Here is a 24,020-nt window from a genome sequence, read left to right on the forward strand (position 1 = left end):
ATTTCTTACTATAAGCTCTCAGAGAGTTATACTTCCTATTAAGCAACTTAGTGAAATAATAGCAGTTCAACTATAAGAAAAGCTTGATGATTTCCTAACAGCATAACTTTTAAATCTTTCTCAATATGATGTTACATAGTAAGATATTCAGGGCCATATATTATCATTATAGCAAAACATACAGGGGTAGTAATCACACATTTTCTGAGGCTTTCTTTAGAAAGTAAAACTGCCCATGCTTCCATATTGAAATTCCCACTATTATTTTTTCATAATGAAAAGCAAAAGTTAGCTGATGAATGAACTATGTGTATACATTAGTATCTTCAACTACTTAAAAGTGAATTATTTAGTTAAATCATCTTTTTCTTCTAGGTAATTTTTCACAACTATGGGTACAACCCAGCCTCATTAAGTATTTTCAAGTCTCACTGATTTCAGAGTCTACTTAAATCTCTCCCATTAAAATGAGGCTACATAATTTTAACCCTTCATAAAAAGTAATCATTTGACCTCATTTTTAAGCAAGAAAGTTGAACGGCTTGCTCAACTACGTGACCTTCAACATGCTTTCACAATTATATAAATGACTGCACCTACACAGCTGCTATGATTTAGAAATTTCACTGCACACAAAAAGGAAATGGCCACAAAACAAACATTTTTTTCTGGTCCATCTACATGATCAGCAAATACTAAGCCCTCATCCTAGTATACACATTAAGAGATGCTTTTGTGACATTTCCTCTGGGTAAGTAATGGTTAGGGTTGGTTTTATATATCTTCTTTCATTAAAAAAAACACCAGCAAGCCCAATGATTGTGTACACTTCCAACAATTTAGTTTAAAAAGAATACATTTTTCAAAACTTGATTGGAGTCACCTGCCATCTTGTTGACCCACTATCTGAAAACGTGGGTTATTTAACAGTCCTTGCAGCACATGTTTACCCTTTGACACATTTCACCCTTTGACAATATAAATCATCTATCTCAAATAGGTCACAAAAATGAAGTTCAGAGGTTAATGAGCTTGAATATCTGCTGGTAGTGTTTTTAAATAACAGTTCCTTTAGCATGCTGTGCTGATAAAACATCAACATCACGGAAAAGATGAAAAAAGTGGAAGAAAAAAGGATTGTCTCTTTAGGTACCAAAGAATTAAGCACCATTTGAGCAATAATAGTAACCCTGAAACTTGAATTTTGAATTTGAGGAAGTTGTTAAAAGAAAATCTGTAAACAGTAGTGTAGTATTCAAGATGCTGCTATTTTGCTTGCTTCTCGAACACCGCTCAAGTAAGCTCCAGTAACTGTCTGTGGGAAATGTCTGTTTGTGGCCTATTTAAAAAGAGAAACATAATGTGAGGAATTCTTATATGAACATAGAACTACACTCATTAGACACATAATATGTATAAACCTGGCTTCCTCACCCTTAGCCCACCAGATGTTTTGAGACTACAATTCCCATCATCCCTGATTACTGCTCCTGCTAGCTAGGGATCATGGGAGTTGTAGGCCAAAAACATCTGGAGGGCCGAGGTTGAGGAAGCCTGGTATAAACCCACACAGGAAGTGTCAATATCTATTCTACCAATGATATATATGAAATAGTCTACGTATCTATATCTTAAAAATAAATCACGAGCCACAATGGGTGTTTTATTCCATGTTGAGGAATTTTCATAGCAGAGATTATTATTTTGCCCAGTCACATACTACCACTGTATGTAGTATCCTGTGCCTCAGAGTTCCAGGAGAATCAACAGGAATATCATGGTGAATGTCTTCAGCAGCACAACAAAACCAGTTTCAACCCCACAAGCAAGGCCTGAAGTGAGATTGAAATGGCGCTTTGTGTGTGTGTGTAATATTAGTCCTAGGTATAATCCCCTACATAGGTTTTTTTTTCCCTGAAGACTTGCTGCCACTCAGATGACTGAACAACCAGTCTAACAGCTGTTTATATTCTTAAAGGATCTGAAGTCCGATCAGCACACTAGCAACTGGATTTCACTGGTTTTCTGCAATGCTTCCTCAGAGACTGGATTGTAGCCAGTGCTAGTCCTACTCAGTGTAGATCCATTGAAGTAAGCATGGTTAATTTAGGCTTATTACGTAATTTCAGTGGGTCTATTCTGAATAGAACCTAAGTTGAACATACCCCTGAATACATTCCATCCTATTCTAGCTTGTATCTTATTTTATAAGAATTTGAATTCAATTTTTTTAGTGTACATAATCAAGATCTCACCTCTCCAGCAAAAAATATTTTTCCTTGTATGTCTTCTGCTAGGATGTCATAAGCTTCACCGCTGCCCCCTGTCTTCACAAAACTATACGCCATTTGGATCCAAGGATCTTTGTTCCATCGTGTAACGAAGTACTTGACTGGGTCTGGCACTTCCTGGATTACAACAATAGGCAAAGAATTACTTATGAAATGCATACAACCCATCTGTGAACACATATATTCACCAGGTCAACACACACAGATGCTCTAAGTGACTGGTCACATGCTCTGAAGTTGTTCTGTTAAAGTCAATGGACAGTCCCATTATAAACAGCTAGAGAATTAAAGTGTTGGTTAGGGGGCCTAACCAAGTGAAACATGTCAGGACAGTTGTCTCTCCTTTTTTAAGTAGTCAGTTTTGTAGATCCTCGTGTAGAGTCCTGTGTCATGAATTTGCATGCAACAGGTCCTAAGTTCAATTCCTGGCTTCTCCAGAGACTGGGAAAAACTCCTATCTGAAACCTCAGTTCATTAGAATCTTAAACTCAGGCACATGTTTGACCCTTGAGTTGGGCAAAAGATTCCTGAATTGCAGGGGGTTGGACTAGATGACCCTCAGGGTCCCTTCCAAATCTGTGATTCTATTCTAAAACTGCTTCTATATGCACCAGTGGTCTGATGCAGAATGTTTTCATGTATGGAAGCCACAACAAACATGGTTCCCAGGCAAACTATTAAAAATAGGAATAATTTGGCAAGCTGCTGTTTCATTTCTTTCATCCTATTTAATATTTATTTTTTATTTAGAATACATAAATCCAGATTTATGACATTTAGAGCAATATCCAATGTTAGTCGTATACCAAGTACAGTCATTTACAAAGTCTTTTTCAGTTGCTTTACTCCTATGACTTAGTTTGATAATACGCTTAGTCGCATCATTAATCTCTTTTTGTTGCTATCTGTTATATACTATAATTATTATACATTATATTAGTTAATAAATATATCCATATAATGCAAATATCAGAGCCATTTACAACTATTAATAAATTCAGTTAAGTGTGAAAGACTTGAAACTGGTGTCTCATCTATGCTTGAGTCAATAAAAAACAAGACCTACCTGTTCCTTAAACAGCTCACGGAGCACAATCATGCATTGTTGCAGCACTTGCTTGTCATCTAAATTCTTCATAGTTGCCACAGCATCACCCGTAACAACAGACATTAGAACACTGCATTTACGCTGAGAACAAGACACAAACATGGACACTTACATTTTATCTACTGTAGTTCTGCTAAATGACTCTCTAACAGCCTCTCTGAAACTAATGTTAGCCAACCCATAGAACAAGAAAGATTCCTGGCACCTTTTAGGTTTCTCCTTGACTGAGTATATCACATCACTTTTCAAAGCTTCTGTCTTGTAATGAGCAATTGTTTTTTTTAAAAATGCTAAAGTTGCCAGAAATATATCTTAAACTAATCGCACTATGAAATGGTGGCGAATTCCTAGGGTGGTAGGGGAAGAGAAGTGATTTTAAAGCTCATCATGTTTCCTTATTTGAAGAACAATTAGGGTCAGTGTTAAGTCTTCAGGTAATGTGTACCTGTGGATCCATGTCATAGAAAACACTGAAGAGTCCACGTTTGCTGGAACTAGGTGGAACATGGCCAAAGTAATCAGCTCCTTGAATCTTGCTGTCCCAGAATCTATATGGAAACTGTAGTGCAATCTAGAGGGAAAAAGACAAGAATGACCTCATTGTTGATTTGGGCTGAAATTCTATGCACGCTTACTTGGAAGTAGGCCTCAGTGAACCTAGTAGGATATAATTGCAATTGCACATAAATAGGATTGGGCTATTACTGATTGTTGTAAACTAATAGTAGGTAGACTCTGGTCAAGATAGTCTGTGCAAATCACAGGAAACAAAATTAAGTTGCATTTCTTTCTATGAGGAGTTGGGTGATGGAAGACCTGAGATTCAAATTGGCAAAATGGAGGAAATTTTCAGTTTTAATGGGGCATAATTTTAATCTGTTTTGCAAGAGCTGGTGGACAGGCAGACTTTGGTTACCCATCACAAACCCTGAAGATTATTTATTTCAATTTATGAAGGACTGCTATGTACCCATGCTTTGTCATCTCGTTATTTCTGAGCAGATCCGATTATGGAAAGCAAATCTGATAGGGTACAAACCAAATGCCACTCATACTGCTCTTCACATCGTCATATAAAAGTTGCACTCTTACCTTCTCAATGACTCCAGCTCCCAAACTATTGATAGCTTTCATTTTTCTCTCTGACAAGGCTGGGTTAAACAGAATGGCGCCTTTTTGAAGAATAGTCAGAGGTACAGCAACTAAAACCTGGTGGGAGAAAAGTAGTCCTAATTATACTACAGTTGAAGTAGCTCAACATAACACAGGCAGGTTGGGAAGGTTTGGCACCAGGTAGGCACTAAAAACCTCAGTTTCATGCTTTTAAGACAACTTGATACTTTGTCCCACACTTTTCACCACCTGCCCAGCACTCAGCCCACAACCGGCTCCTTAGCACAAATGTAAAGATGTGTCAAGAATTCACATTACAGCTGTAAGGATGCGGGAAGCAGGTAGGCTGGTGATATGGCATCTGAAACACAATAAATAGCTCTGTCCTGCTTGATAAGTTGAGAAACTCACTTCACTTGCACCCCTTGTTTAGCTGCTGCAGCGAAAGCTACCCCTTAACATGAGGCATCAAGTCTTTAAAAAGCCAGTTGTACACAACACTTTGAACAAGATGTTTACTGTGATGTTTGAAAACATATAGCAGAAGTTGAGAAAGATGAGACACGTCACCTTTTGTGCTTTCCAGAGAGTTCCATCGGTTGCAGTCACTTGGACTTCTTCCCCCGTATAGTCTATACTGCGAACCTGACAAGAAGAAGGGGATTCAGAGTTGTGAAAGACATACAGTGGTACCTCGGGTTACAGACGCTTCAGGTTACAGACTCTGCTAACCCAGAAATAGTACCTCAGGTTAAGAACTTTGCTTCAGGATGAGAAGAGAAATTGCATGGCAGCGGTGTAGTGGCAGTGGGAGGCCCCATTAGCTAAAGTGGTACCTCAGGTTAAGAACAGACCTTCAGAACGAATTAAGTTCTTAACCCAAGGTACCACTGTATTTGTCTATGGTGGTGCCTCATCTACAAGTGGAACAGACTTCTGCTTACACAAAAGGACTGCCTCTCCTTCCACCTACAGCCCCTGTGTTTTCCTCAAATCAGCTCTGAAGATGGACCCTTTGGAGCAGATGAGGGGATGGGGGTGCATGTGGAAGAACAGGAAGGGCAATTTCACCTGCACAATGTTGAATATCATCCATAACACTTAAGACATTAGCGTAAGCCTATATTTTGTGGATTTTTTCAAAGCAGAAGAGTTCTCAATGGAAGACATGGGGGAAGGAGTGTTAAGCTAACTGCTCATGAGTAAATGCATTATGTGAAGGATCAATCAGGAGAAAGATGCAAGCAATGTTCCACTAGAGATTTTTATGTATTGGTGGGAATCTGAGCACCCCATCACTGAGACTCACTCCTTTGCTTTTATGCATTATGAATTCTAAAGTTTTGCTCCTGAATTCTAAATCCTACCTAGTTCATAGAGTCATCTTTGGCAAATCTCTCTCTGACTACTTGAGATAATAAAATCCAATAGATATATTGTAATACACACTGAGCTTGCTGAATGTGGAAAATGTTCTAGATTGAAGGCATAAGCAATAAGAAGAACCATTTATATGTTCCAAAGCAGATTAATAAATGAGACACCACTGGAAATAACTTTGGAAAATTCAAGCGGTTAAGTACCACCTGTATGTTCCAACGCAAAGAGAACCAAGCCAAACACTAGGAAGATGAACTACTCCAAAGCACATCAAAACAAACTGGCTTCTCGTCCATTTTTTGTTACTTACTGGAACCTTTAACCGAATGTCCAGACCTTCAGCCATTTTTTCAATTATTGTTGAGTATCCCGAGTTTAAGAGCGTGTGATCTCCAGCAAACTGAGCAAAAAATTCATTGTGATCCCAGGAACGTGCAGAAACCTGTAAGGAGAACAGAATTCTTATCACTGAACAGTTTGAGCACTCAACACCCGAAGAGCCAATGTGGTGCAGTAGTTAGAGTGTGGGACTAGCATCTGGGAGACCACAATTCTTCTGTCGCACAAGTCCATCCCATGCTCACCTCATGGAGGTTGCTGCCACAGGCGTATTCAAGGTTACTGACATGGAACTGAAGAACTTTTTCCTCGAGATCACTGAACTGAATACCAGATTCCTGAATAAAAACTTTATAGATCTCCTGGATTTTATCTGCAAATAATAAATATATCCAATCATTATCAATAATCATTTTTCCTTACAATTTCACCCTACTTTTAAGTGTTCTTGTTTAATTTTAAAATGAAGCTGTACCAGAATAGTTCCTGCTGCCCCCGTCAAAATTTAAATATTATGGGCATGATCCAGTTAAAGTTGCACACTTTTAAGTGACAGCTATTTCAAAATAGAGTTGAATGCATGCTTAACATATTTTCCACTGAAACTGATAGGGCTTTAAAGTGCTCATCCTTCCTTAATTGTCTGGCAGCACTTTTCTCACAAACATGTGGTCTACCAGCAGAGGTAACTGCCACCAAACATACTCATACACCGGTCTGGTTTGCACATTACTGTGATTTAAAGGGTGATGGGGCACGGAGCAAAAACATGACTGCTTCATTCCTCCCCTGTTTCTCCTGAACTGCTGGAAGCTAAGCCATGGTTTGGCTTAACATTAGCATCTGAACCTAGGCTCATGGTTTGTTTCCTCCTCAACAAAACCTAAATGGCAAGTAAAGGACAAACCTTGGTTACAGTTCATGGTTTGTTTAGAGCGAGAGAAACCACGAGTATCTGGACAAAATACTTGGTCAAATTAGCTCCCAGCATGTAGCAGCAGCAGGAGGAATAATGCTAAGCAGCAATGATTTTCATTCTGTGCACTAGCACACTGCACATTCATTCACAACTATGGTTTAAAGTGACTGTAAACCAGTCTATTAACTTCACCACTGCTAGGCCACAGCAAGCCTACTACAAGACACTTTATTTTCTGGGCTCAGCACACTCTTTACAACTCTCCCAAATTCTGTGTAAAAGAAACTGGAATTCTATACTCAGAAATAATTCCTGCACGTTGCTAATTGTGTGCAATTTGGGATAATCTCTTCTGGGACTGTCACTTGGTTAAAGAAATCCAAGTTGGTTGGTTGTAGGAGTTTTAATAATGTCAATTAGTTTGCATATTAATAAAACAGGTACTGAGGAAAATGTATTCCAAGTAATTTATTCACTTAATGATGTCACTACATCTACTGCTGTCACTTGGCTATTGTTCTTCAGGGAGATATTGTTCATAAAGGACGTAAAGCTACCGTATTTTTCGCCCTATAGGACGCACTTTTTCCCCTCCAAAAATGAAGGGGAAATGTGTGTGCGTCCTATGGGGCGAATGCAGGCTTTCGCTGAAGCCTGCGCGCGCTGAGCTCAGCGCTCCAGGCTTCGCGGACCTCTCCGCAAGCAGCGGGAGCGCTCCCGCTACTTGCGGAGAGTTGCCTGCATGCGGAAGCCTGCGCGCGCTGAGATCAACGCGTCCAGGCTTCGCGGACCTCTCCACAAGCAGCAGGAGTGCTCCCGCTGCTTGCGGAGAGTTGCCTGCATGCCGAAGCCTGCGCGCGCTGAGATCAACGCGTCCAGGCTTCGCGGACCTCTCCACAAGCAGCAGGAGTGCTCCCGCTGCTTGCGGAGAGTTGCCTGCATGCCGAAGCCTGCGTGCGCTGAGATCAACGCGTCCAGGCTTCGCGGACCTCTCCACAAGCAGCAGGAGTGCTCCCGCTGCTTGCGGAGAGTTGCCTGCATGCCGAAGCCTGCGCGCGCTGAGATCAGCGCGTCCAGGCTTCGCGGAGCTCTCCGCAAGCAGCGGGAGTGCTCCTGCTGCTTGCGGAGAGTTGTCTGCATGCCGAAGAGTGCGCGCGCTGAGATCAGCGCGCCCAGGCTTCGCGGACCTCTCCCCAAGCAGCGGGAGCCAGCGCTGGGCTCCCACGGCTTGCAGAGAGCTGCCTGTTTGGGGGCTGGGGTCGGGGGAAGCTCGGGCCTCCCCCACCCCAGCCCCGCGCCTGGGGGGGAAATAATTTTTTCCCCTTTATTTCCCCCCCAAAAAACTAGGTGCGCCTTATGGGACGGTGCGTCCTATAGGGCGAAAAATACGGTATTTCCCCCATTTGAATTGCTGCTGCTGTCTGTTAACGTTACATAAATGTTCTAAACTTACTGCATAATTATCTGTTATATAATTATGGTATTTGAACTATTTGCAATTGCTGCAAAACGCCTTGTGAGGGCAGGAACTCAGAAAGGCAGGTTAAAAATCTGTTAAATAAATGCATATTAAATCATTTCCATGTATTAAAAATAACCGTTCATATTAGTAACAGAAGAACAGTCATTGCCAATAGCGACATACAGGGTACTAGGCCCAGGAAATCCTGTTTGCCTAGTGAAATTGCTCTGAACAGCCCACAATCTTCTGTCAAAGGTCATTCAAATGCAACAAAATACAAGAACTGAAAGCTGAGCTGGCACAAATATCTGAGACGACTTCTACAGGTGCTCCTTTATCCCCATTGCACTATGTGTCATGTGGCTCTTCATTGTTTCTACTTACCTCCAAGAGGAATATCCTGATGCTGATTTTTGTCTTTTCTCCAGTCTGCTACAACATCAAGGATAGAATTGAAATGGAAGTCCATGCGCTTGTCTATAGTGGGGTCAGTTATCCTTCCACCTTCCTGGATCAGATCACACTTCTCTCCAATTTTATGCATTTTAATGCCCAGCTTTAAAAAGACAGGGATTTTGAACGTGGGGGAAGTAGATAATCAGTTACTGTCACGGGATGCAAACCTTCATTTTTATTATTTGTTAAATTTATATCCCTCCCTCCCAAAGGACCACAATTTTCATTGATGTCAACACCAACCAATCAATAAAAGCTAAACATCTTCAGCGAGGGTTCTATATTATAGGAATCAGGATTATTTCATTTATTATAGTAAGCGTCAACTCTGAAGAATCACCATTCTAAGTAGTAAGTGGACTAGCGCTTGAAAAGACTATTATTCTGTTATTTACAGCAAATTGATAGCTTCCCTAAATATGGAGGTAACTCATTGTATTACTTAAATCAAAGTACCATGTGAGAGAAGAAGAAAAATGTATGAACAGAAAGCCTGATTGAAACACTTAGCAAAGTTTTCAAATGTTATTTGTAGAACTTCCTGCTCCTAAGGACGGTAACCACCTTTCATTATCTCATTCCTCTTTACAACCCTACAATTAGACCTTTAATGTATCTCTTTCACAAACAGTAAAACAAAGCTGAAGAACAGCTACTTTCCCAAAGTGACCCAATACACCTGCAGCTTGAGTGGGATGTGGATTCTGAGCTGCCCGAAAAACCTCTCTAATAAGAAAGTTAAGTTTACAAGGATCAGTGTATATTAAGCTTCAGAAGGACAATGTTTTCATGAATAAAAATGCAAACCCACTTGCTCACACATTAGTGCTACTGGATTGTTGACACAGCCGTTCACTATCTGTGGCCCTTTTCCCACAGTGATCCCTTTGAAAGTCTTATCGTCCCACACGCGGCCCCCAATTCTGTCCTTCGCTTCTAGCACAAGAACCTGCAACATACAAAAGCAGCGGTGGTAAGGAACACTGCTATGAAACAAAAATCTTTCCAGAGTTAACCAAATAATGCCAAGGTGGTCAATCAATAATAGAACATTATGCTAGGAGTTCACCAAGTTTTTAATTGGTGAATCCTAAACCTCAGAGGCAGAAAATCCGTCTACCAAGTGAAGACATTAAGTTCCTCCTTAAAAGGTGGATACTGTGAGCAGACAAGCTATGCCTACCATTCTCCATGCCCAAATACTGTATAAGCTGCAACAAATCATGCAACAAACCCTAGCCTCATAATTATTTCAAGCTCAGCCTTGAAACAAATTAAGGCACTTTCCCAGGACATCTGGACTCTGAGAACAGGCCCTTTCTTTTTCTTACTCAGGTAGCAGCAGCAAAGTGTAGATATGCCAGAAGAGGAGGAGACAGAAATGTTGAAATGCTATACTTTATTTGAAAAAGTCTCACCTTAATTCCAAAGTTCTGAAGCTGTCTTGCAGCTGCTAATCCAGCAGGACCAGCCCCAACCACAATGACAGATTTCTTAAAAGAAGAAGAAAAGTAAACTAGTGATGCTAGCATTCTTTTGAGACTAGCAAGACTTGTTTTTTCTAAGCAAGTCTCAGAACAATTTGAAACATTGTTCAGATAAAATTCTGTTCCTGCTGAAGGGTTTCATTAGGAGAAGCTGAGCAAGTGCTACAATATCAACCAAAAATGAGGACAGTGAAGAGAAAGTATCCTAGCCTGAACTGAACGACAGCAGACGATTTTGTCTATGCCGATGTTGACAGTTCTTGAGAAGCCATGAGCCCCTGAAAAAGAGTTTTGACACTGACCAAGAGGTCTAGAAGGCCAACCCCTCTTTCACTTTTTACCCTTAAAAGGAGTCCTTTCTCCCTTCACCCTCCTTGTCCCATCAGAATCTCCTAGAACCAGTTTATTAGTACTCTGTATTTTAAAATACTTACATTATGGAAGTCTTTGGGCAGAAGAGGTTGATCAGGATGAACTGATAAGACCCCTGTGTTAATCAGACCTTTCCTGGTCATAAAATGAAGTATTCGCTCCGTCTCCCGCACACAGCGAATGCGCACAAGGCCTCGAACAATGATGTGATGCGTACATTTCTGAGGGGTTAGGGCTTCCTGTGCATTGAAGGATTGGGGGAAAGGAGGAGAGGCAAGAATTTGACTGCTGCTGGAACAATATAGCAAACTGTCCTTCAGATGGTGAAGCTCAACAGCTAATTTACATCTCCCAGATCAACAAAGTGACACCCATCCAAGTAAACTTCCAGTCATGTACCTGTGTACTGAAAAGCATGAAATAGGGCAGCTTTGTATGGAAAAGCCCCATCTGCACACCTGGGAATCTGGATCACATTGTGAAGGCGTACTTAAGGAGGGACGAAAGGAACACAGGCCTCACCAGGAAGCCTTGTTTTCCTCAGCAGATGGAGGGTTTCTTGTGATGTTTTCTTTCATCTGCTCCAAAGGCATGGCCTGGTCAGTCACTGCAACCTTTTGTCTTACCATGAGCAGAGTTCCACCCTCCCGCTGCAACAGGACTTCTGGAGCAGGGATGAGGAACCTGTGGCCCACCAGATGTTGCTGGACTACCACTCCCATCATCACTGACCATTGGCCATACTGGCTTGGACAGACAGATGCCCAACATCTGGAGAGCCACAGGTTCTCCATCCCTGCTCTAAAAAATCCCAATTGCTGCAGGGCCAGCAGGACTGAAATGGGATGGGTTGGGGGGGTCCTCCCCCACTGAAAAGCAAAAACCATAATGATTGAGAAGGTCTTGTCTATGGAGCAAGTGGGAGAAGGAAACCAGGACAAGGGAAGTTTAGGTTGATATATTTTTTAAGTGAGATGATAATCTTTTCGGGGCGAATATTCAGCCATGCTTACTTTGCAGTTTGTGTACCACAGAGCCAAAATGAGGTTTCTCAGAGCTAGATACATGGTGGGGTCTCGTGAATATTCTGGAAACTCATAGAGTTCATCTAGTTCCATTACATCTGGTCTCACACACAGTGCTTTACCACATTCGTTGGGCTGGTAGAAAGGCTGGAAGTACTTGTTCATCCCTGGAAGGCAACATACAACACAGAATGAGCTGCATGTAGCATCTCCGTGAGCCGTCACGGTAGCTTAATAAAAAGGCACAAAGCTCTAGGGCATGTAAACAAATGTGAACTCTATTACAGGTCCCTGCAACATATACTAGGATAATACTGGGTATAAGAACTGTGGCTTCTGCTTACAACAATTATTTATGGTGCTTACAGATCTCCTCTCTGCCCAAAACGCCTTAGTGGACCTCGAGCATATGCACCAAAGTGTTGCTTACAGGAAGAATATGCTTATATTACATGCTCACAAATATAAACGACGCAAATATTACAAAGTATACATGGTTGATGGTCAGTCTCATTTTTGAGAAGACAAGACATTCTAATTCATGTTAATATAGAAAAAGTACTCTCGTACCATGGAAAATAAGGCTATCAATAGCTACTAGAAGAAGGCAGAAAAGTACTCAGAGCTTACCAGCTATAGTGGGTGGAGACTTTAAGTGCTCCATTTTTATTGCATTGGATTCACCAACCAACCGGTGAGTACTGGTACAAGAGGGGCTCATGCCCACACAGTCTGGGTAGTATGCAGACAGCAAAGGAGCAGCCACACTGTCCTTCAGCAAAGGTGGAAGGATGAGCATTGAATACCACCAGTGATCTGAAACTTCAGCAACTCTCTACGAAGGAGTGGAGGAAAGAGTCAGGAAGAAGAATTAAAGCTTTTGTTATCATATTATCTCTCAGTCCCAATGACACTTAAAAGACACAGGCCATTTCTGACTGCTCTACCAGGAGTGTAGGGAAGCTTCTATATGGAAATGCCTTTCCCATAGCAATGTAGCTTACTCTAATTGCTCAGAAGTCTAATATGGGACTAGGTAATGTGGCTCTCAACCATCCATCGCTTTGAGGTGATTTGCACTAACAAAGCAGTAGAAGAGGAGGAGTTTGGATTTGATATCCCGCTTTATCACTACCCTAAGGAGTCTCAAAGCGGCTAACAATCTAACAAAACAGCAGTAGGTCTGAGAGTTGAGATTTTGCAAGGGCAACTATCAAGGTAGAACTTTTCTGTTTTGCCCTTTTAAAAAAAGAAATAACATACAGGTGCTCCTCACAGTTTAAACATAGTACAATAATTCTAGTCACACAAACACCCTACTAATAAGCTGAATAGCTTGAGATGTCTTTGGCCTTTTCCTTAAGCAACAGCTAGGCTCTTTCTTAAAGTCTCCAGTTCCAAAGTCAGAATGTTACCCAAACAGTATTTACTACTAAGCCTGCACCACTGTGTTCCTCACAGTTACAATTCATTCTGATACCACATGCAGGACTTTCCTAAAACATTGCTTACCAGATCCTCAGGCATGGAGCAATGGTCTGGGCCTTCCACCTGAAACAAATACAACACTTTCAGACAACAGGATAGCTCCTCTGACTTGCATGTAAGAGGAACACTGAAGAAATGGCATGACTTCTGTTAATAAAAGCCATGACACTTAGGGCCAAACTACAAATTCCACTCAATGGTATGTTTTAAAAACCCCAAGAGAAAGGCAGCTTTGGGAAGGGGTAGAGTGGAAAAGTGGCCAGGGAAGAAGGTGTCAAGCTTTTCCACCCACCTGGCAGTTTTCTGGTGCCACCCTCACAGAGTTTTAAATGCATGTAAATCCTTGTGTGTACTGCAGCAGTACAAGGGTGTCTCCAAACAAACACTGCACAATTGTTTTAAGCCTGGGGCTCCCATCAGCCTCTAGAAACGACCAAACCAACCTGCATTTTCAGTACATTTGAGGGTTGAAGGTACCTTGGTGGAATTGTTCAGTTTCATGCCACAGCGGTATGTTTTGGCTATTTGCGAGGTAAGCTGGATTTCCTTTGTCAGCTGCCGCCATTTCCCACACTCTGGCTTTGTACACTGAACCTAGAGATAAAACGACGAAGTTGCTCGGTACATCCAGAAACAAAGGCACACTAATAAGATTAAAGACACGTCTCTCAAAATTTCAGGAAGACTTCCTTAAGCAGCAGACATGCAAGCTGTGCCTACATTTTCTCCACCAACTTCGTATGAGTGTGCATTTTGAGCTGACCTACCCTTCCTTTCTCAGGAGAGGTAAATCAGAGGCTTTTCAACCAATTGATTCCCCCAAAAGGGTGCAGACTGCATGGCAGCTCATCCAGCAGGAAGTGAAAAGATAACTGTTGGGATGATCAGCCTGTAGACAAAACGTTGCCTTCTAATTTATGAAAGCCTTTCTTCCCTAAACTGCAAGGCACAGATCTTACAGTCATATAGGTTATTAAGCAAGTACTGTACTCATTCCCTCACCTTTCTGATTCTCTCTCCTCAGCCTGTAGCTTCCAACTGCCCTAACTGAAATCCTAACTGCTCTTGGAACCCCATGATCCACTCCCATCTCAGGAAAGAAGGATAATCATTTTGAGGTTCTGTAAGCTCCACAACCAATCAAAAACCCCTTCTTTTCTAATAATCAGCATATAACCTATACTTCTTCATCTATACCTGATCATGACTGCTTCAGTCCATCCTACCAGTACAGTATTTGGGGAGAAGTGAACCACAACCTCTGGCTTAAAGTTACATCCAGACTAGAGGTCACTTTGCTCCAAACATAGCACAATCAGTAAGAAAGAACAAACCTCTGTGGTCTGTCTGGAGTGAAACAAGTGAAAATCCCTGGTTTAGGCATAATGCTAAACCAGGTGTGGTTTGTTTCTTTCATGTGCTAGCTCAGTGTCATCTCCTGGTAGCAACTTTCCAGAATTTCAGACAGATGATTTTCTCAGTCTCACCTGGAGATGCCAGGGTTTGAACCTGGTACAGTGGTACCTCAGGTTAAGTACTTAATTTGTTACGGAGGTCTGTTCTTAAGCTGAAACTGTTCTTAACCTGAAGCACCACTTTAGCTAATGGGGCCTCCCACTGCCACCACATGATTTCTGTTCTCATCCTGAAGCAAAGTTCTTAACCTGAGGTACTGTTTTTGGGTTAGCGGAGTCTGTAACCTGAAGTGTCTGTAACCTGAAGCGTATGTAACCCGAGGTACCACTGTACATTCTGCATACACAAGACATGTGGCCTGCCGCCAAATATTGTATGCTTCCTTCATATTATTTTCACTTTCAACCCCAAGGTTGAAACAATAACAATAATAATCAAATCCATTGCTTAACACTTCCTTCAAACACACTTACTGTGAAGGGAAATAAAAAATGAACATGCACTACATTCACAGTGTTATGTCATCATAAATAAAGCCCTCACCCAGTAAGGGAGCTGTTGATCAGCCATAAAAGCTTTAGGGCTGGGTTCACTTTTTCCATTACTGGTCCAAATCCTTTTCCAGGCAGTGTATTTTTCGTAGCCATCTTTATGACTAAAAGGAGGGACAAAGGAAATGTTAAGTAGAGGGAAGGAATCGCCTACACATGGTTTGGTATACTTTAATAGACAGTTCATCCCAAACATGGAATGCCTAGAAAAAGAAATAGGTATTAAGACAACATGATCCTGGCCACAGTATTTGTTTTCCTAAGCAAGCACAGAAGTTGCAAAGCTCAACTTCAAGGCAATATTGTGCATGGTTTTTATTTTGTTTAATCTGATAAATTAGGTGTCCTTATTATGGATACCCAAATCTACACAATGGCTTCACTGTTGGAATAGCTTCCCTCACTCCATCAAAACTTGGTCTCCCTGTGCAACCTGGCTTTAGCAGACAGCCTGTGTTCCCAGAAACCGTTTTTGCCCAGTCTACTGATGTTGCTTTGCGTATTTTCTAGCTGAGAGCACTTTGTCAAAATGTTCAGCAGTTCACAACAAACAGAAAGGCCTATTAAAGTCATCCTGAGAGTGTAGATACTTAGCTGGTCCAACATCCTACAAACAGCCAATACAGTCGTACCTTGGAAGTCAAACGGAATCCATTCCGGAAGTCCGTTCAACTTCCTAAACATTCAGAAACCGAGGTGCGGCTTCTCATTGGCTGCAGGAAGCTCCTGCAGCCAATCGGAAGCCACAGAAACCCTGTTGAATGTTCGGCTTCCAAAAATAATTCGCAAACCAGAACAGTCACTTCTGGGGTTGCAGCATTCGGGACCCAAAACGTTCAAGAACTAAGCTATTTGAAAACCAAGGCATGACTGTATATCCTTTTAAAAGAATACACTCCCCCATCCCCGCCTTTTAAAGCATTCATTGCCTTTGCCCAGAGTTGCTTCGAAAAGGAAGCTGTTAGGTTATTGTGTGAGTATCAATCCCCCAGACATTGTTGACATTTCTTGATAAATTCAAACCCCTACAATTTATGGCCATTATAAAAGCAGCACTGTTGTTTTCAGTCTCATTTCAAAATTAAGTCAAAATGGGTAGCAAAGCACAGCAATTATGTATATTACCTTCCATATCTTATTTCTTTAACCAGATCAAGATTAAAATGCTTTGCCATTGAATTAACACACTTTCGGTTGCATCCTGTCCCCCACCCCTTAAAAAAAGCAATTACTTCAAAAAAGAGAAAGAATACCTTCGGTAGTAATGATCAAAACATTCATTACAGAAATGTTCCCCACAGGAAAGGTGATACCATCTTGATGTGTAGCCATTTTTAGCACACCTAAAACAGAAGAAATCAGAAAAGACTACATTTATCGAAAGGATACGCTTTGTCCTACAATTTGAAAATACTTTAGACTGCCACACGTTAGCGGTCTATAATAATAATAATAATAATAATAATAATAATAATAATAAGGCGGCTCCCAACATAGTAAAAACAGAATAAAACATCAAACATTAAAAACTTCCCTAAACAGGGCTGCCTTCAGATGTCTACTAAAAGTCAGATAGTTGTTTCCTTGATTTCCTTGACATCTGATGAGAGGGCATTCCACAGGGCAGGCGCCACCACCAAGAAGGCCCTCTGCCTGGTTCCCTGTAACCTCACCTCACAGTGAGGGAAGTACCAGAAGGCCCTCGGAGCTGGACCTCAGTGGCTGGGCTGAATGATGGGGGTGGAGACACTCCTTCAGGTATGCTATGAAGCACCATCTACTTGTTTAAAAATATAATCCTGAAGAAAAATGTAGGTTTATATTTTGTTGGAAAAGACTTCCCAGCAGGATGAATGGGTTTCCGCCTCTTTTATAGCTTTTATGTGTGCTTTAAAATATATACAGTATCTGGGATTTTTTTGTTTGTTTGGTTTCTAACTACTTTTTAAGCTGCTTTTATTGTACCTTCCCCTAGGAGCATACATCCACTTCCCTCCATTAATAATAGTCATAAGAATTCACTCAGACAAACCAGAAATGAAATCTATCAAGCTGAAGATCACTTTCTGAAACCTTGGGACTGTGAAGGGGGAAGAGAGAGGAGCCCAAACCTTTCAGCAGCACTGGCAAAGCAAACGGGACATGTTGCTGTACATCCTGCCTTTTCACATTTTCTGTACTTCTTCTCTGAAGCATCATCATCATCTTCAGCTGCCTCTGCAGCTTTCCTCCTCACCTAAAAGAACACAACTGTGTGAACGAAAAGGTCACAACAGATTTATGATATATTCAGCAGTCTTTATTGGTGAGGCTTTCTGGTGCAATAGTGATGGAGGACAGTTACACTGATTGTGTTTTCCTACAGAACAAGGATGGGGAACCTTTGGCCCTCCAGATATTGCTGAACTACAACTCCCATAATTCTGGGCGACAGGCCATGCTGGCTGGGACTGATGGAAACTTGAGCTTCTGGAGAGGCATGGATTTCCAATCCGTGATAGAAAGGTATTCCAGTACAAAATAAATCTAGACCCGGGGATGGGGGGAAATGTGTCAAAAAGATAGCAATATTGTATGCAACTTGCATTCACATGGAAATGCAGAAAAAATAAAAACCAAAGAAGTGTCATAACTAGCTTCACACACAGAACAGGGAACAGTCCAAAACAAGGAAGAGTCCAAAACAACAGCCCATTACATTATGCCAAAGATGAGCTCCAATTTTGCTTGGAAAAACTCAACAGCACGTTCACCATTAAGGCTGCAATGTCATGCACATCAACTTGTAAGTAAGATCACTGCCTGGCTGTGAAATCAACAGGACACTGCAGACTAATATGCATAGGACTGCAATACTCTTCATTTCCTAAGTAGATAATACACAACCCTGCTTGCAACCCTGTGAATGAAATTGATAAAAGTACCTGTCTCCCTGAACTTCTCAGAGGAAGATTATCGGGAGAATGGTCAACAGGAGGTGTTTTTTTCTTTGTTCGGACCCTCCCAGTTGACATGGCGCTGCAGGATAAAAACCAGGAGGAAGTTAGGCAGTATTCCAACACTAGAGTTCAGAGAGCCTCCCCACACAAAGAGGGGTGGAGAAATAAACAAGCTTGAAGCTTCCCTTTGCTTAAACCTTCCAGCATCACCAATGCAGGCTAGTGGCTTCACTGTTTGAACCAGCTCTCTTTCCAGATCTTGGACAAAGGAAATTAAAATGAAGAACTAGACAAAATGGTAGACGTCAGAAGAAGAGGCAAAAAGAGGAAAGAAAGGAGGGAGGGAAAAGAGGAAGAGAGAACAGCTCATTAATATTCTAGATGATTTTAACAGTTTTATCATTTGTGTGTTTGCCTCCTTGGGCTCCTTTTGGGAGGAAGGGCAGGATATAAATTTAGTAAGTAAATAATCTTGGGTTAGAGCCAAAGAAAATTGACTCCCCGTCTCCTTTCCGAGCATTCCCCTTGTTCTCCAAAATATCTCCCCTGGGGTTCAGGGGATGCTGCTGAAGAGGACGGCGTTGTGACACAGGAGGGCTAAGGGGGGGACCCCCAAAACCCAATCAGAGGCAGCTTCCACTCTACTCACCAAAAGTGCCTCCAGGCGATTTTCAGGGATCCCCTCAGCCTCCCATACTGGAATGCTACCCCAGAGGGGTCCTGCTGAATGGTCTGTAGCAGGGGCTGCTGAGAGCAACCCCCCAAAACTAGTATGGGTGAGAAAGTCATCTTCCACCAGCCCCCTTCCCTATGTGTTTCCCTGGTTCCAACCCTACAGTTTTAAGGTTGCAATCCTATGCATGCTGACCTCAGAGTAAACCCCACTGAACACACAGAGGCTGACTTCTGTGTAAATGTGCATAGGTATGTACTGTGAGAAACTTAGCCAAAATGCCCCTCCCAGAACTGTGCACAATTCAGGCCATGATTCAGCTATGCTTCTGATAGCTCAAATGAACTATATAGTAAAAACAGTAGCTCTGGGACTTTAACAGCACAGCTGCAGCACACATATGTGAGCAAATTGTCTCTCAGTTTCAGCACACCTTCCCACGGCTGCTTATCCGTCCTGATGAGAAGTGAGAACAAGCTGTTTACATTTCTAAGCATACATATCAAATATGGGGGGGGGGAACCCTCTTCCATACATCACTTTGAGCATGACATTAAAATATTTTATACAAATCAAAAGAAATAAAACCTATACATGCTGTGCTACATCTATGAATGCAGGTAAGGCAAAGCAAACAGAAAAGAAAGAAGAGGATGGATGAGGGAATAAACAATTTTGATATGAAACTCTCTCCCAGAAAGAAGTTACAAGGGTCAATAGCCTGGGAGCTGCCCTGACCACACATAGAAAATGAAGGGATGCAAACCAGTCAAAACTATAAAGCATGCAAGATCTGCTGACAATTGCCATCTTGACTAAATTGCTTATCTTTACTAAACTGCTGTTAATACTTGCAGGGTGGAGTTAGTGGTGATTTTAGATAACAGGAAGAGCAAACATCTCTTCATTCCAAAAGGCAGCAACTAACATGTTTGATTATATATTTCATAGGATAGTGGATCATTTAAACCCATTAAAATGCACTTTTGTTTCAAGTTATAGGAAGGGCTCATTGAAACGCGTAGAAGGTAAAGCGGTAATTTTTCATTTTGAAATACAAGACTTTTCAAGGGGAAAAAAATTCAAATTGAAAATGAAACTGAAATTTAGGGAAACCATTTACATATGTAAAAACAAAGTATAAGCACAATATCACAGCAGATTTAAAAACAACAACCAAGTACACTGAGATTCCGTTCCACTTCTCTTTTTGCTTATGCTTATTCTGGTTAAACATTTTAACTCCTTAGGTTTTACTAGTTTTGCTTTGCTTTTAAGTTAAGAACAACTGCAACTATTAACCTATTAATGTACTAACCCAAGAGGTTTGCCCTACCAGTGAGATAAACAAGGATCTGGACACACGGTAGTAGCTATTGAAAAGCCCACATAACTCTTCAACCCACGCATACAAGGCAGGATTCAGCATATACATGAATAAAAACACATTTCCCCCCAGTGTGTGGTGTGCCAATGTGTGTCAAGAACGAAATCCTGCATAAGGTACATATATAACCATTTCATCTGAGATCTGAGGCTTCCCACCAGACATGAGTTGTCTAATGTATAACCAGGCAAACAATAGAGGTGTACACTGGCTCCAAGTGGGGGCCAGATCATGAGATAAATTCCCCTCCCAAGTTGAAGCACAATGTCAATAAACACCAAGCCAGATGAAGGCTCCCCAAAAGCCTCATGTCACTCAGCTTTTCCACCCCATATAGCTCTATCTTTTCCTATATATCTGTGTTTCTCTAGATCCATGGGCTTTGCAAAAAGTGAGGCTGTCCTACAATTTTGCCAGCGGAACACTGATGGATTCTGAATTGCTTTTTTGTTTCTTTCTTTGTTAAAAAAAGGATTGGCTGGTGCAGTTTGTGTGTGTGTGTGTGTGTGTGTGTGTGTGTGTGTGTGTGTGTGTGTGTATAATTCCTAAATTGCTTTTATTCAGCAAAACACACACCCAAAACTCTTCAGGACTCCACAGGCACTGTTCTCGGCAGCCTCACAATGTAAGGCCTGCGGCAGGGCACAAGCAATCACCGGAAAGAAAGAAAGAAAAATGTGTGAAGCCAGACTTTTAAAAAAATGTACAGGCAAAAATGTGCAAAGTTTACCCACAAATTAATTATTTCAAGAGAGAGCAAGAGGTAAGCCCCACTTCTCCACCCCATAATGGATTATGGAAAAAAATGAATCCCTTTTACTTCCTAAACAAAAAAGCCTGACCCTGCTTGTCTGTAATTTGGAAGGCTTAGTCCACTCTAGAAGTGCTCCTGTACCTGAAAATTTACTTCACTTTGGCCAAAATGGGGCAAAGTTATATCCTAGTGAATAGGGAACATAGAGCTTCATTTTATACAGAGGTCAGAACCCAAATTACAGATTGAAGTGGAGAGTGCACAGACAACTCAGAAGCATATTTGATTTTTCAGGATGAACAAATACAAGGCAAATCTTGGGGTCTGTGCACACCTCTGGAATATAACACTACTAACATACAAGATATGAGCCTCTTTTAAGAACGTTTCAAAACTTCCATGCCCTTGAATGCATACTTATTAACTTTTTCTCTCTAATATCAAGACCGTATTTTAAGCTCTTGCTGGAATGAAGTGACACAATTCAGTGCACCTGAATATGAATTTAGATTTATTTAGAATTTTGAGTACACGCTTGCAAGGGGCAGCTACAGTGGTACCTCCGGTTACAAACTTAATTGGTTCTGGAGGTCCGTTCATGACCAGAAACTCCTCGTAACATGAGCCATGCTTTTGCTAATGGTGTTTCCCGCTGTGTGTGTGCCGCCAGGGCACAACTTCCACTCGCATCCCGAGGCAAAGTTTGCAACAAGGAGCACCTACTTCCAGGTTAGCGGAGCACATTACTTAAAGCATTAGCAAGGGGGACGGTTCGAGGTACCACTGTATAGGCTACGAGCTCCAGAATAACCCACACAGGCTACAGATAGGAAGGTGGGCTGCAATTATGCTAGAAAGATAATTATGTTCACTGTGGGTAAGTCCCACCACAGGAAGAGTAGGTTTCTGCTCACCTTGGAATCAAATCGCCCAGCTTTCAGATGTCAAACTAAAGAGAGCTGTAATAATAGAAAAAGAGAAAACATGGTAAGAAAATGGTATCTTTCTAGCTACTGAATCCTACCCTCCTGATTCAAACAACATGGTCTCCACAAGAAGAGTCTATTTCTAAAACCTCTGAATTCTCTGTACGGAAGGTGTAAGAGAAATTACCCCCTGGAGCAGGACTTTTCACAATGAGGTATTTGGTCCCTTAAAGGCTAATGATGGCCAGGGAAATATGCACATGTATCCCAATCAGCTTGATACAAAAGTCCATCTATGTGGGAAGTGGGGGCTTTTGTCAGAAGTGTGTTGACTTGTTGCACGCAGCTTCCCACAAGCTCTACCGCAACTCTTTTGATACCTGCAGGCTGGAGAGTTCACAGGATCCAACCTTGACTGGGCTCTCAAGTGGAATTCAGGGCAAAAATAACAACAACAACCCTCCAATGTGTTACTAACATTTTGAAAGTACTGCATTTCCCATTTCTGATGTGCCATTGAATTCACCAAGCTGACAATGCAGAGAGTGGATACAGTCATCATGGTAACACAAAAGTAAGAGAAAGACTGCATAAGATCCTAACTGGCTCATCACAGTCAAGATTTGGAATTTTGCACATCCAAATTCTGAAGCTGAAGGCCCTTGAAAGCGCTGGAGATGGAACCCCTGTTCTAAATGAACACTGAGAGCACCCCACAGCTTCCCCCAAAGCCATAAAACGAGTGCAGTCATCTAGCAGTCATTTAAAAATGTGTGGCCTAGCATTTGGAAACTCATGGGTTGGAGGTTAGCTGTAGCTTTTGACTAGGCTTGGGGCTTTTATTTTTTTCAACTACTAACCTACGTTTCAGGAGTTAAAATACCATTTAAAATAAAAAGCATACACTACTTACACTATCCAGGGTTAGCCCTTTTTCTTATCAGGGTTTTTAAAGTGCTACAGAGAGGTAATAATTGCTGAGCAGTAGATCAACCTTCCCTGACCTGGTGCCCTCCAGAGGCTGCAACTCCCATCAGCCCCAGTCAGGATAGCCAATGGTGAAGGCTTATTGGAGCTGTGCTCTAAAACATCTGGAGGCATCAGGTTAGGGAAGACTTGGAACCAGCTGCAAACTACCACCTTCCTATGCAGCGGGCATCTTTTGTGCGCCTCCCACAAACAAACAGACCCCAAGATGCCAACTCAGGGTCCTGGTGGGATTACCCACAAAGCAAATAGGTACTGGGGCTCAAGCCCGTCTTGAAATCACACCCTCTGGCCCTCTTCCTACAAACAGGCGAGGGCTCCGCAGGGTTTCCTCGTCGCTGTGCACATTTGCTCAGCATGCCTTTCTCTCCTCCCTCCTCCCTGGCGCTGGGAAGCCACTCTGCCATCGGCTCGGACGCGCGTCCCACGGGCTTGTTTTGTTACTCCAATGTGCACCCAAGCCCGGAAAACTGGCTGCTGCTAGTGGAGTGGGGTGGGACGGGCAAATCCCCACCCCACAAATAAAACCGTGTCCCGATTCCCTACAGATCCACACTGGGCGACCCCCCCCCTCCCCAGGAAGCGCTCCTCGCCCTACTACCCCTCAACGCACGCTCACACATGCAAGGGAGACCAAGTCCCGCACCAGGAGGAGGAGCGGGGAACCAATCGCCCTTGCATCGACTGACCCGGTGCCCGGGGGGACGAGAGACCGGAGGCGGCGCCGCTCCTTTTGTTGCCCGGGCTGCCATCCACTTGCTGCAGCAGGTCGGAGCCAGGAGAGCAGAGCAGCGACGCAGCAGCACCGCCCCCCTTTCCCCAGACGAGGAAATCCCTGCCTCCGTCCGCTTCCTTGCCCGGCCGAAGGAGACCCAGCCCCCGAGCCGAGCTCACCAGCGTCCGGCTCCTCCCGTCGGTTCCTTCCCCACCTCCTCCCCTTGCTGCTG

The 24,020-nt window shown here is 42.3% G+C and overlaps 1 protein-coding gene across 2 annotated transcripts; it reads right to left on the reverse strand.

The window, feature by feature from the left end:
* Positions 1-608: 608 nt before the first annotated feature.
* KDM1B (lysine demethylase 1B) lies at positions 609-23,943 on the reverse strand. 2 transcript variants are annotated; one of them, XM_053396793.1, is made up of 22 exons: positions 23,763-23,943; positions 22,075-22,119; positions 18,332-18,425; positions 17,519-17,643; positions 16,661-16,750; positions 15,400-15,511; positions 13,918-14,034; positions 13,465-13,503; positions 12,583-12,787; positions 11,941-12,119; positions 10,990-11,166; positions 10,487-10,561; positions 9,880-10,017; positions 8,997-9,168; positions 6,477-6,604; positions 6,203-6,334; positions 5,083-5,157; positions 4,492-4,608; positions 3,845-3,970; positions 3,358-3,480; positions 2,256-2,408; positions 609-1,339 (listed from the first exon to the last, which is right to left on the reverse strand). In XM_053396793.1, exons 3-22 carry the CDS (start codon positions 18,419-18,421, stop codon positions 1,256-1,258), a joined length of 2,457 nt encoding a protein of 818 aa, XP_053252768.1. In that variant the 5' UTR covers positions 18,422-18,425; positions 22,075-22,119; positions 23,763-23,943; the 3' UTR covers positions 609-1,255. The 2 variants fall into 2 exon arrangements, with proteins under 2 accessions (XP_053252768.1, XP_053252769.1); XM_053396794.1 differs by having other exon boundaries at positions 23,720-23,943.
* Positions 23,944-24,020: the final 77 nt, after the last annotated feature.

Source organism: Podarcis raffonei, chromosome 7, assembly GCF_027172205.1.
Source record: "Podarcis raffonei isolate rPodRaf1 chromosome 7, rPodRaf1.pri, whole genome shotgun sequence".
Taxonomy (NCBI): Eukaryota; Metazoa; Chordata; class Lepidosauria; order Squamata; family Lacertidae; genus Podarcis; species Podarcis raffonei.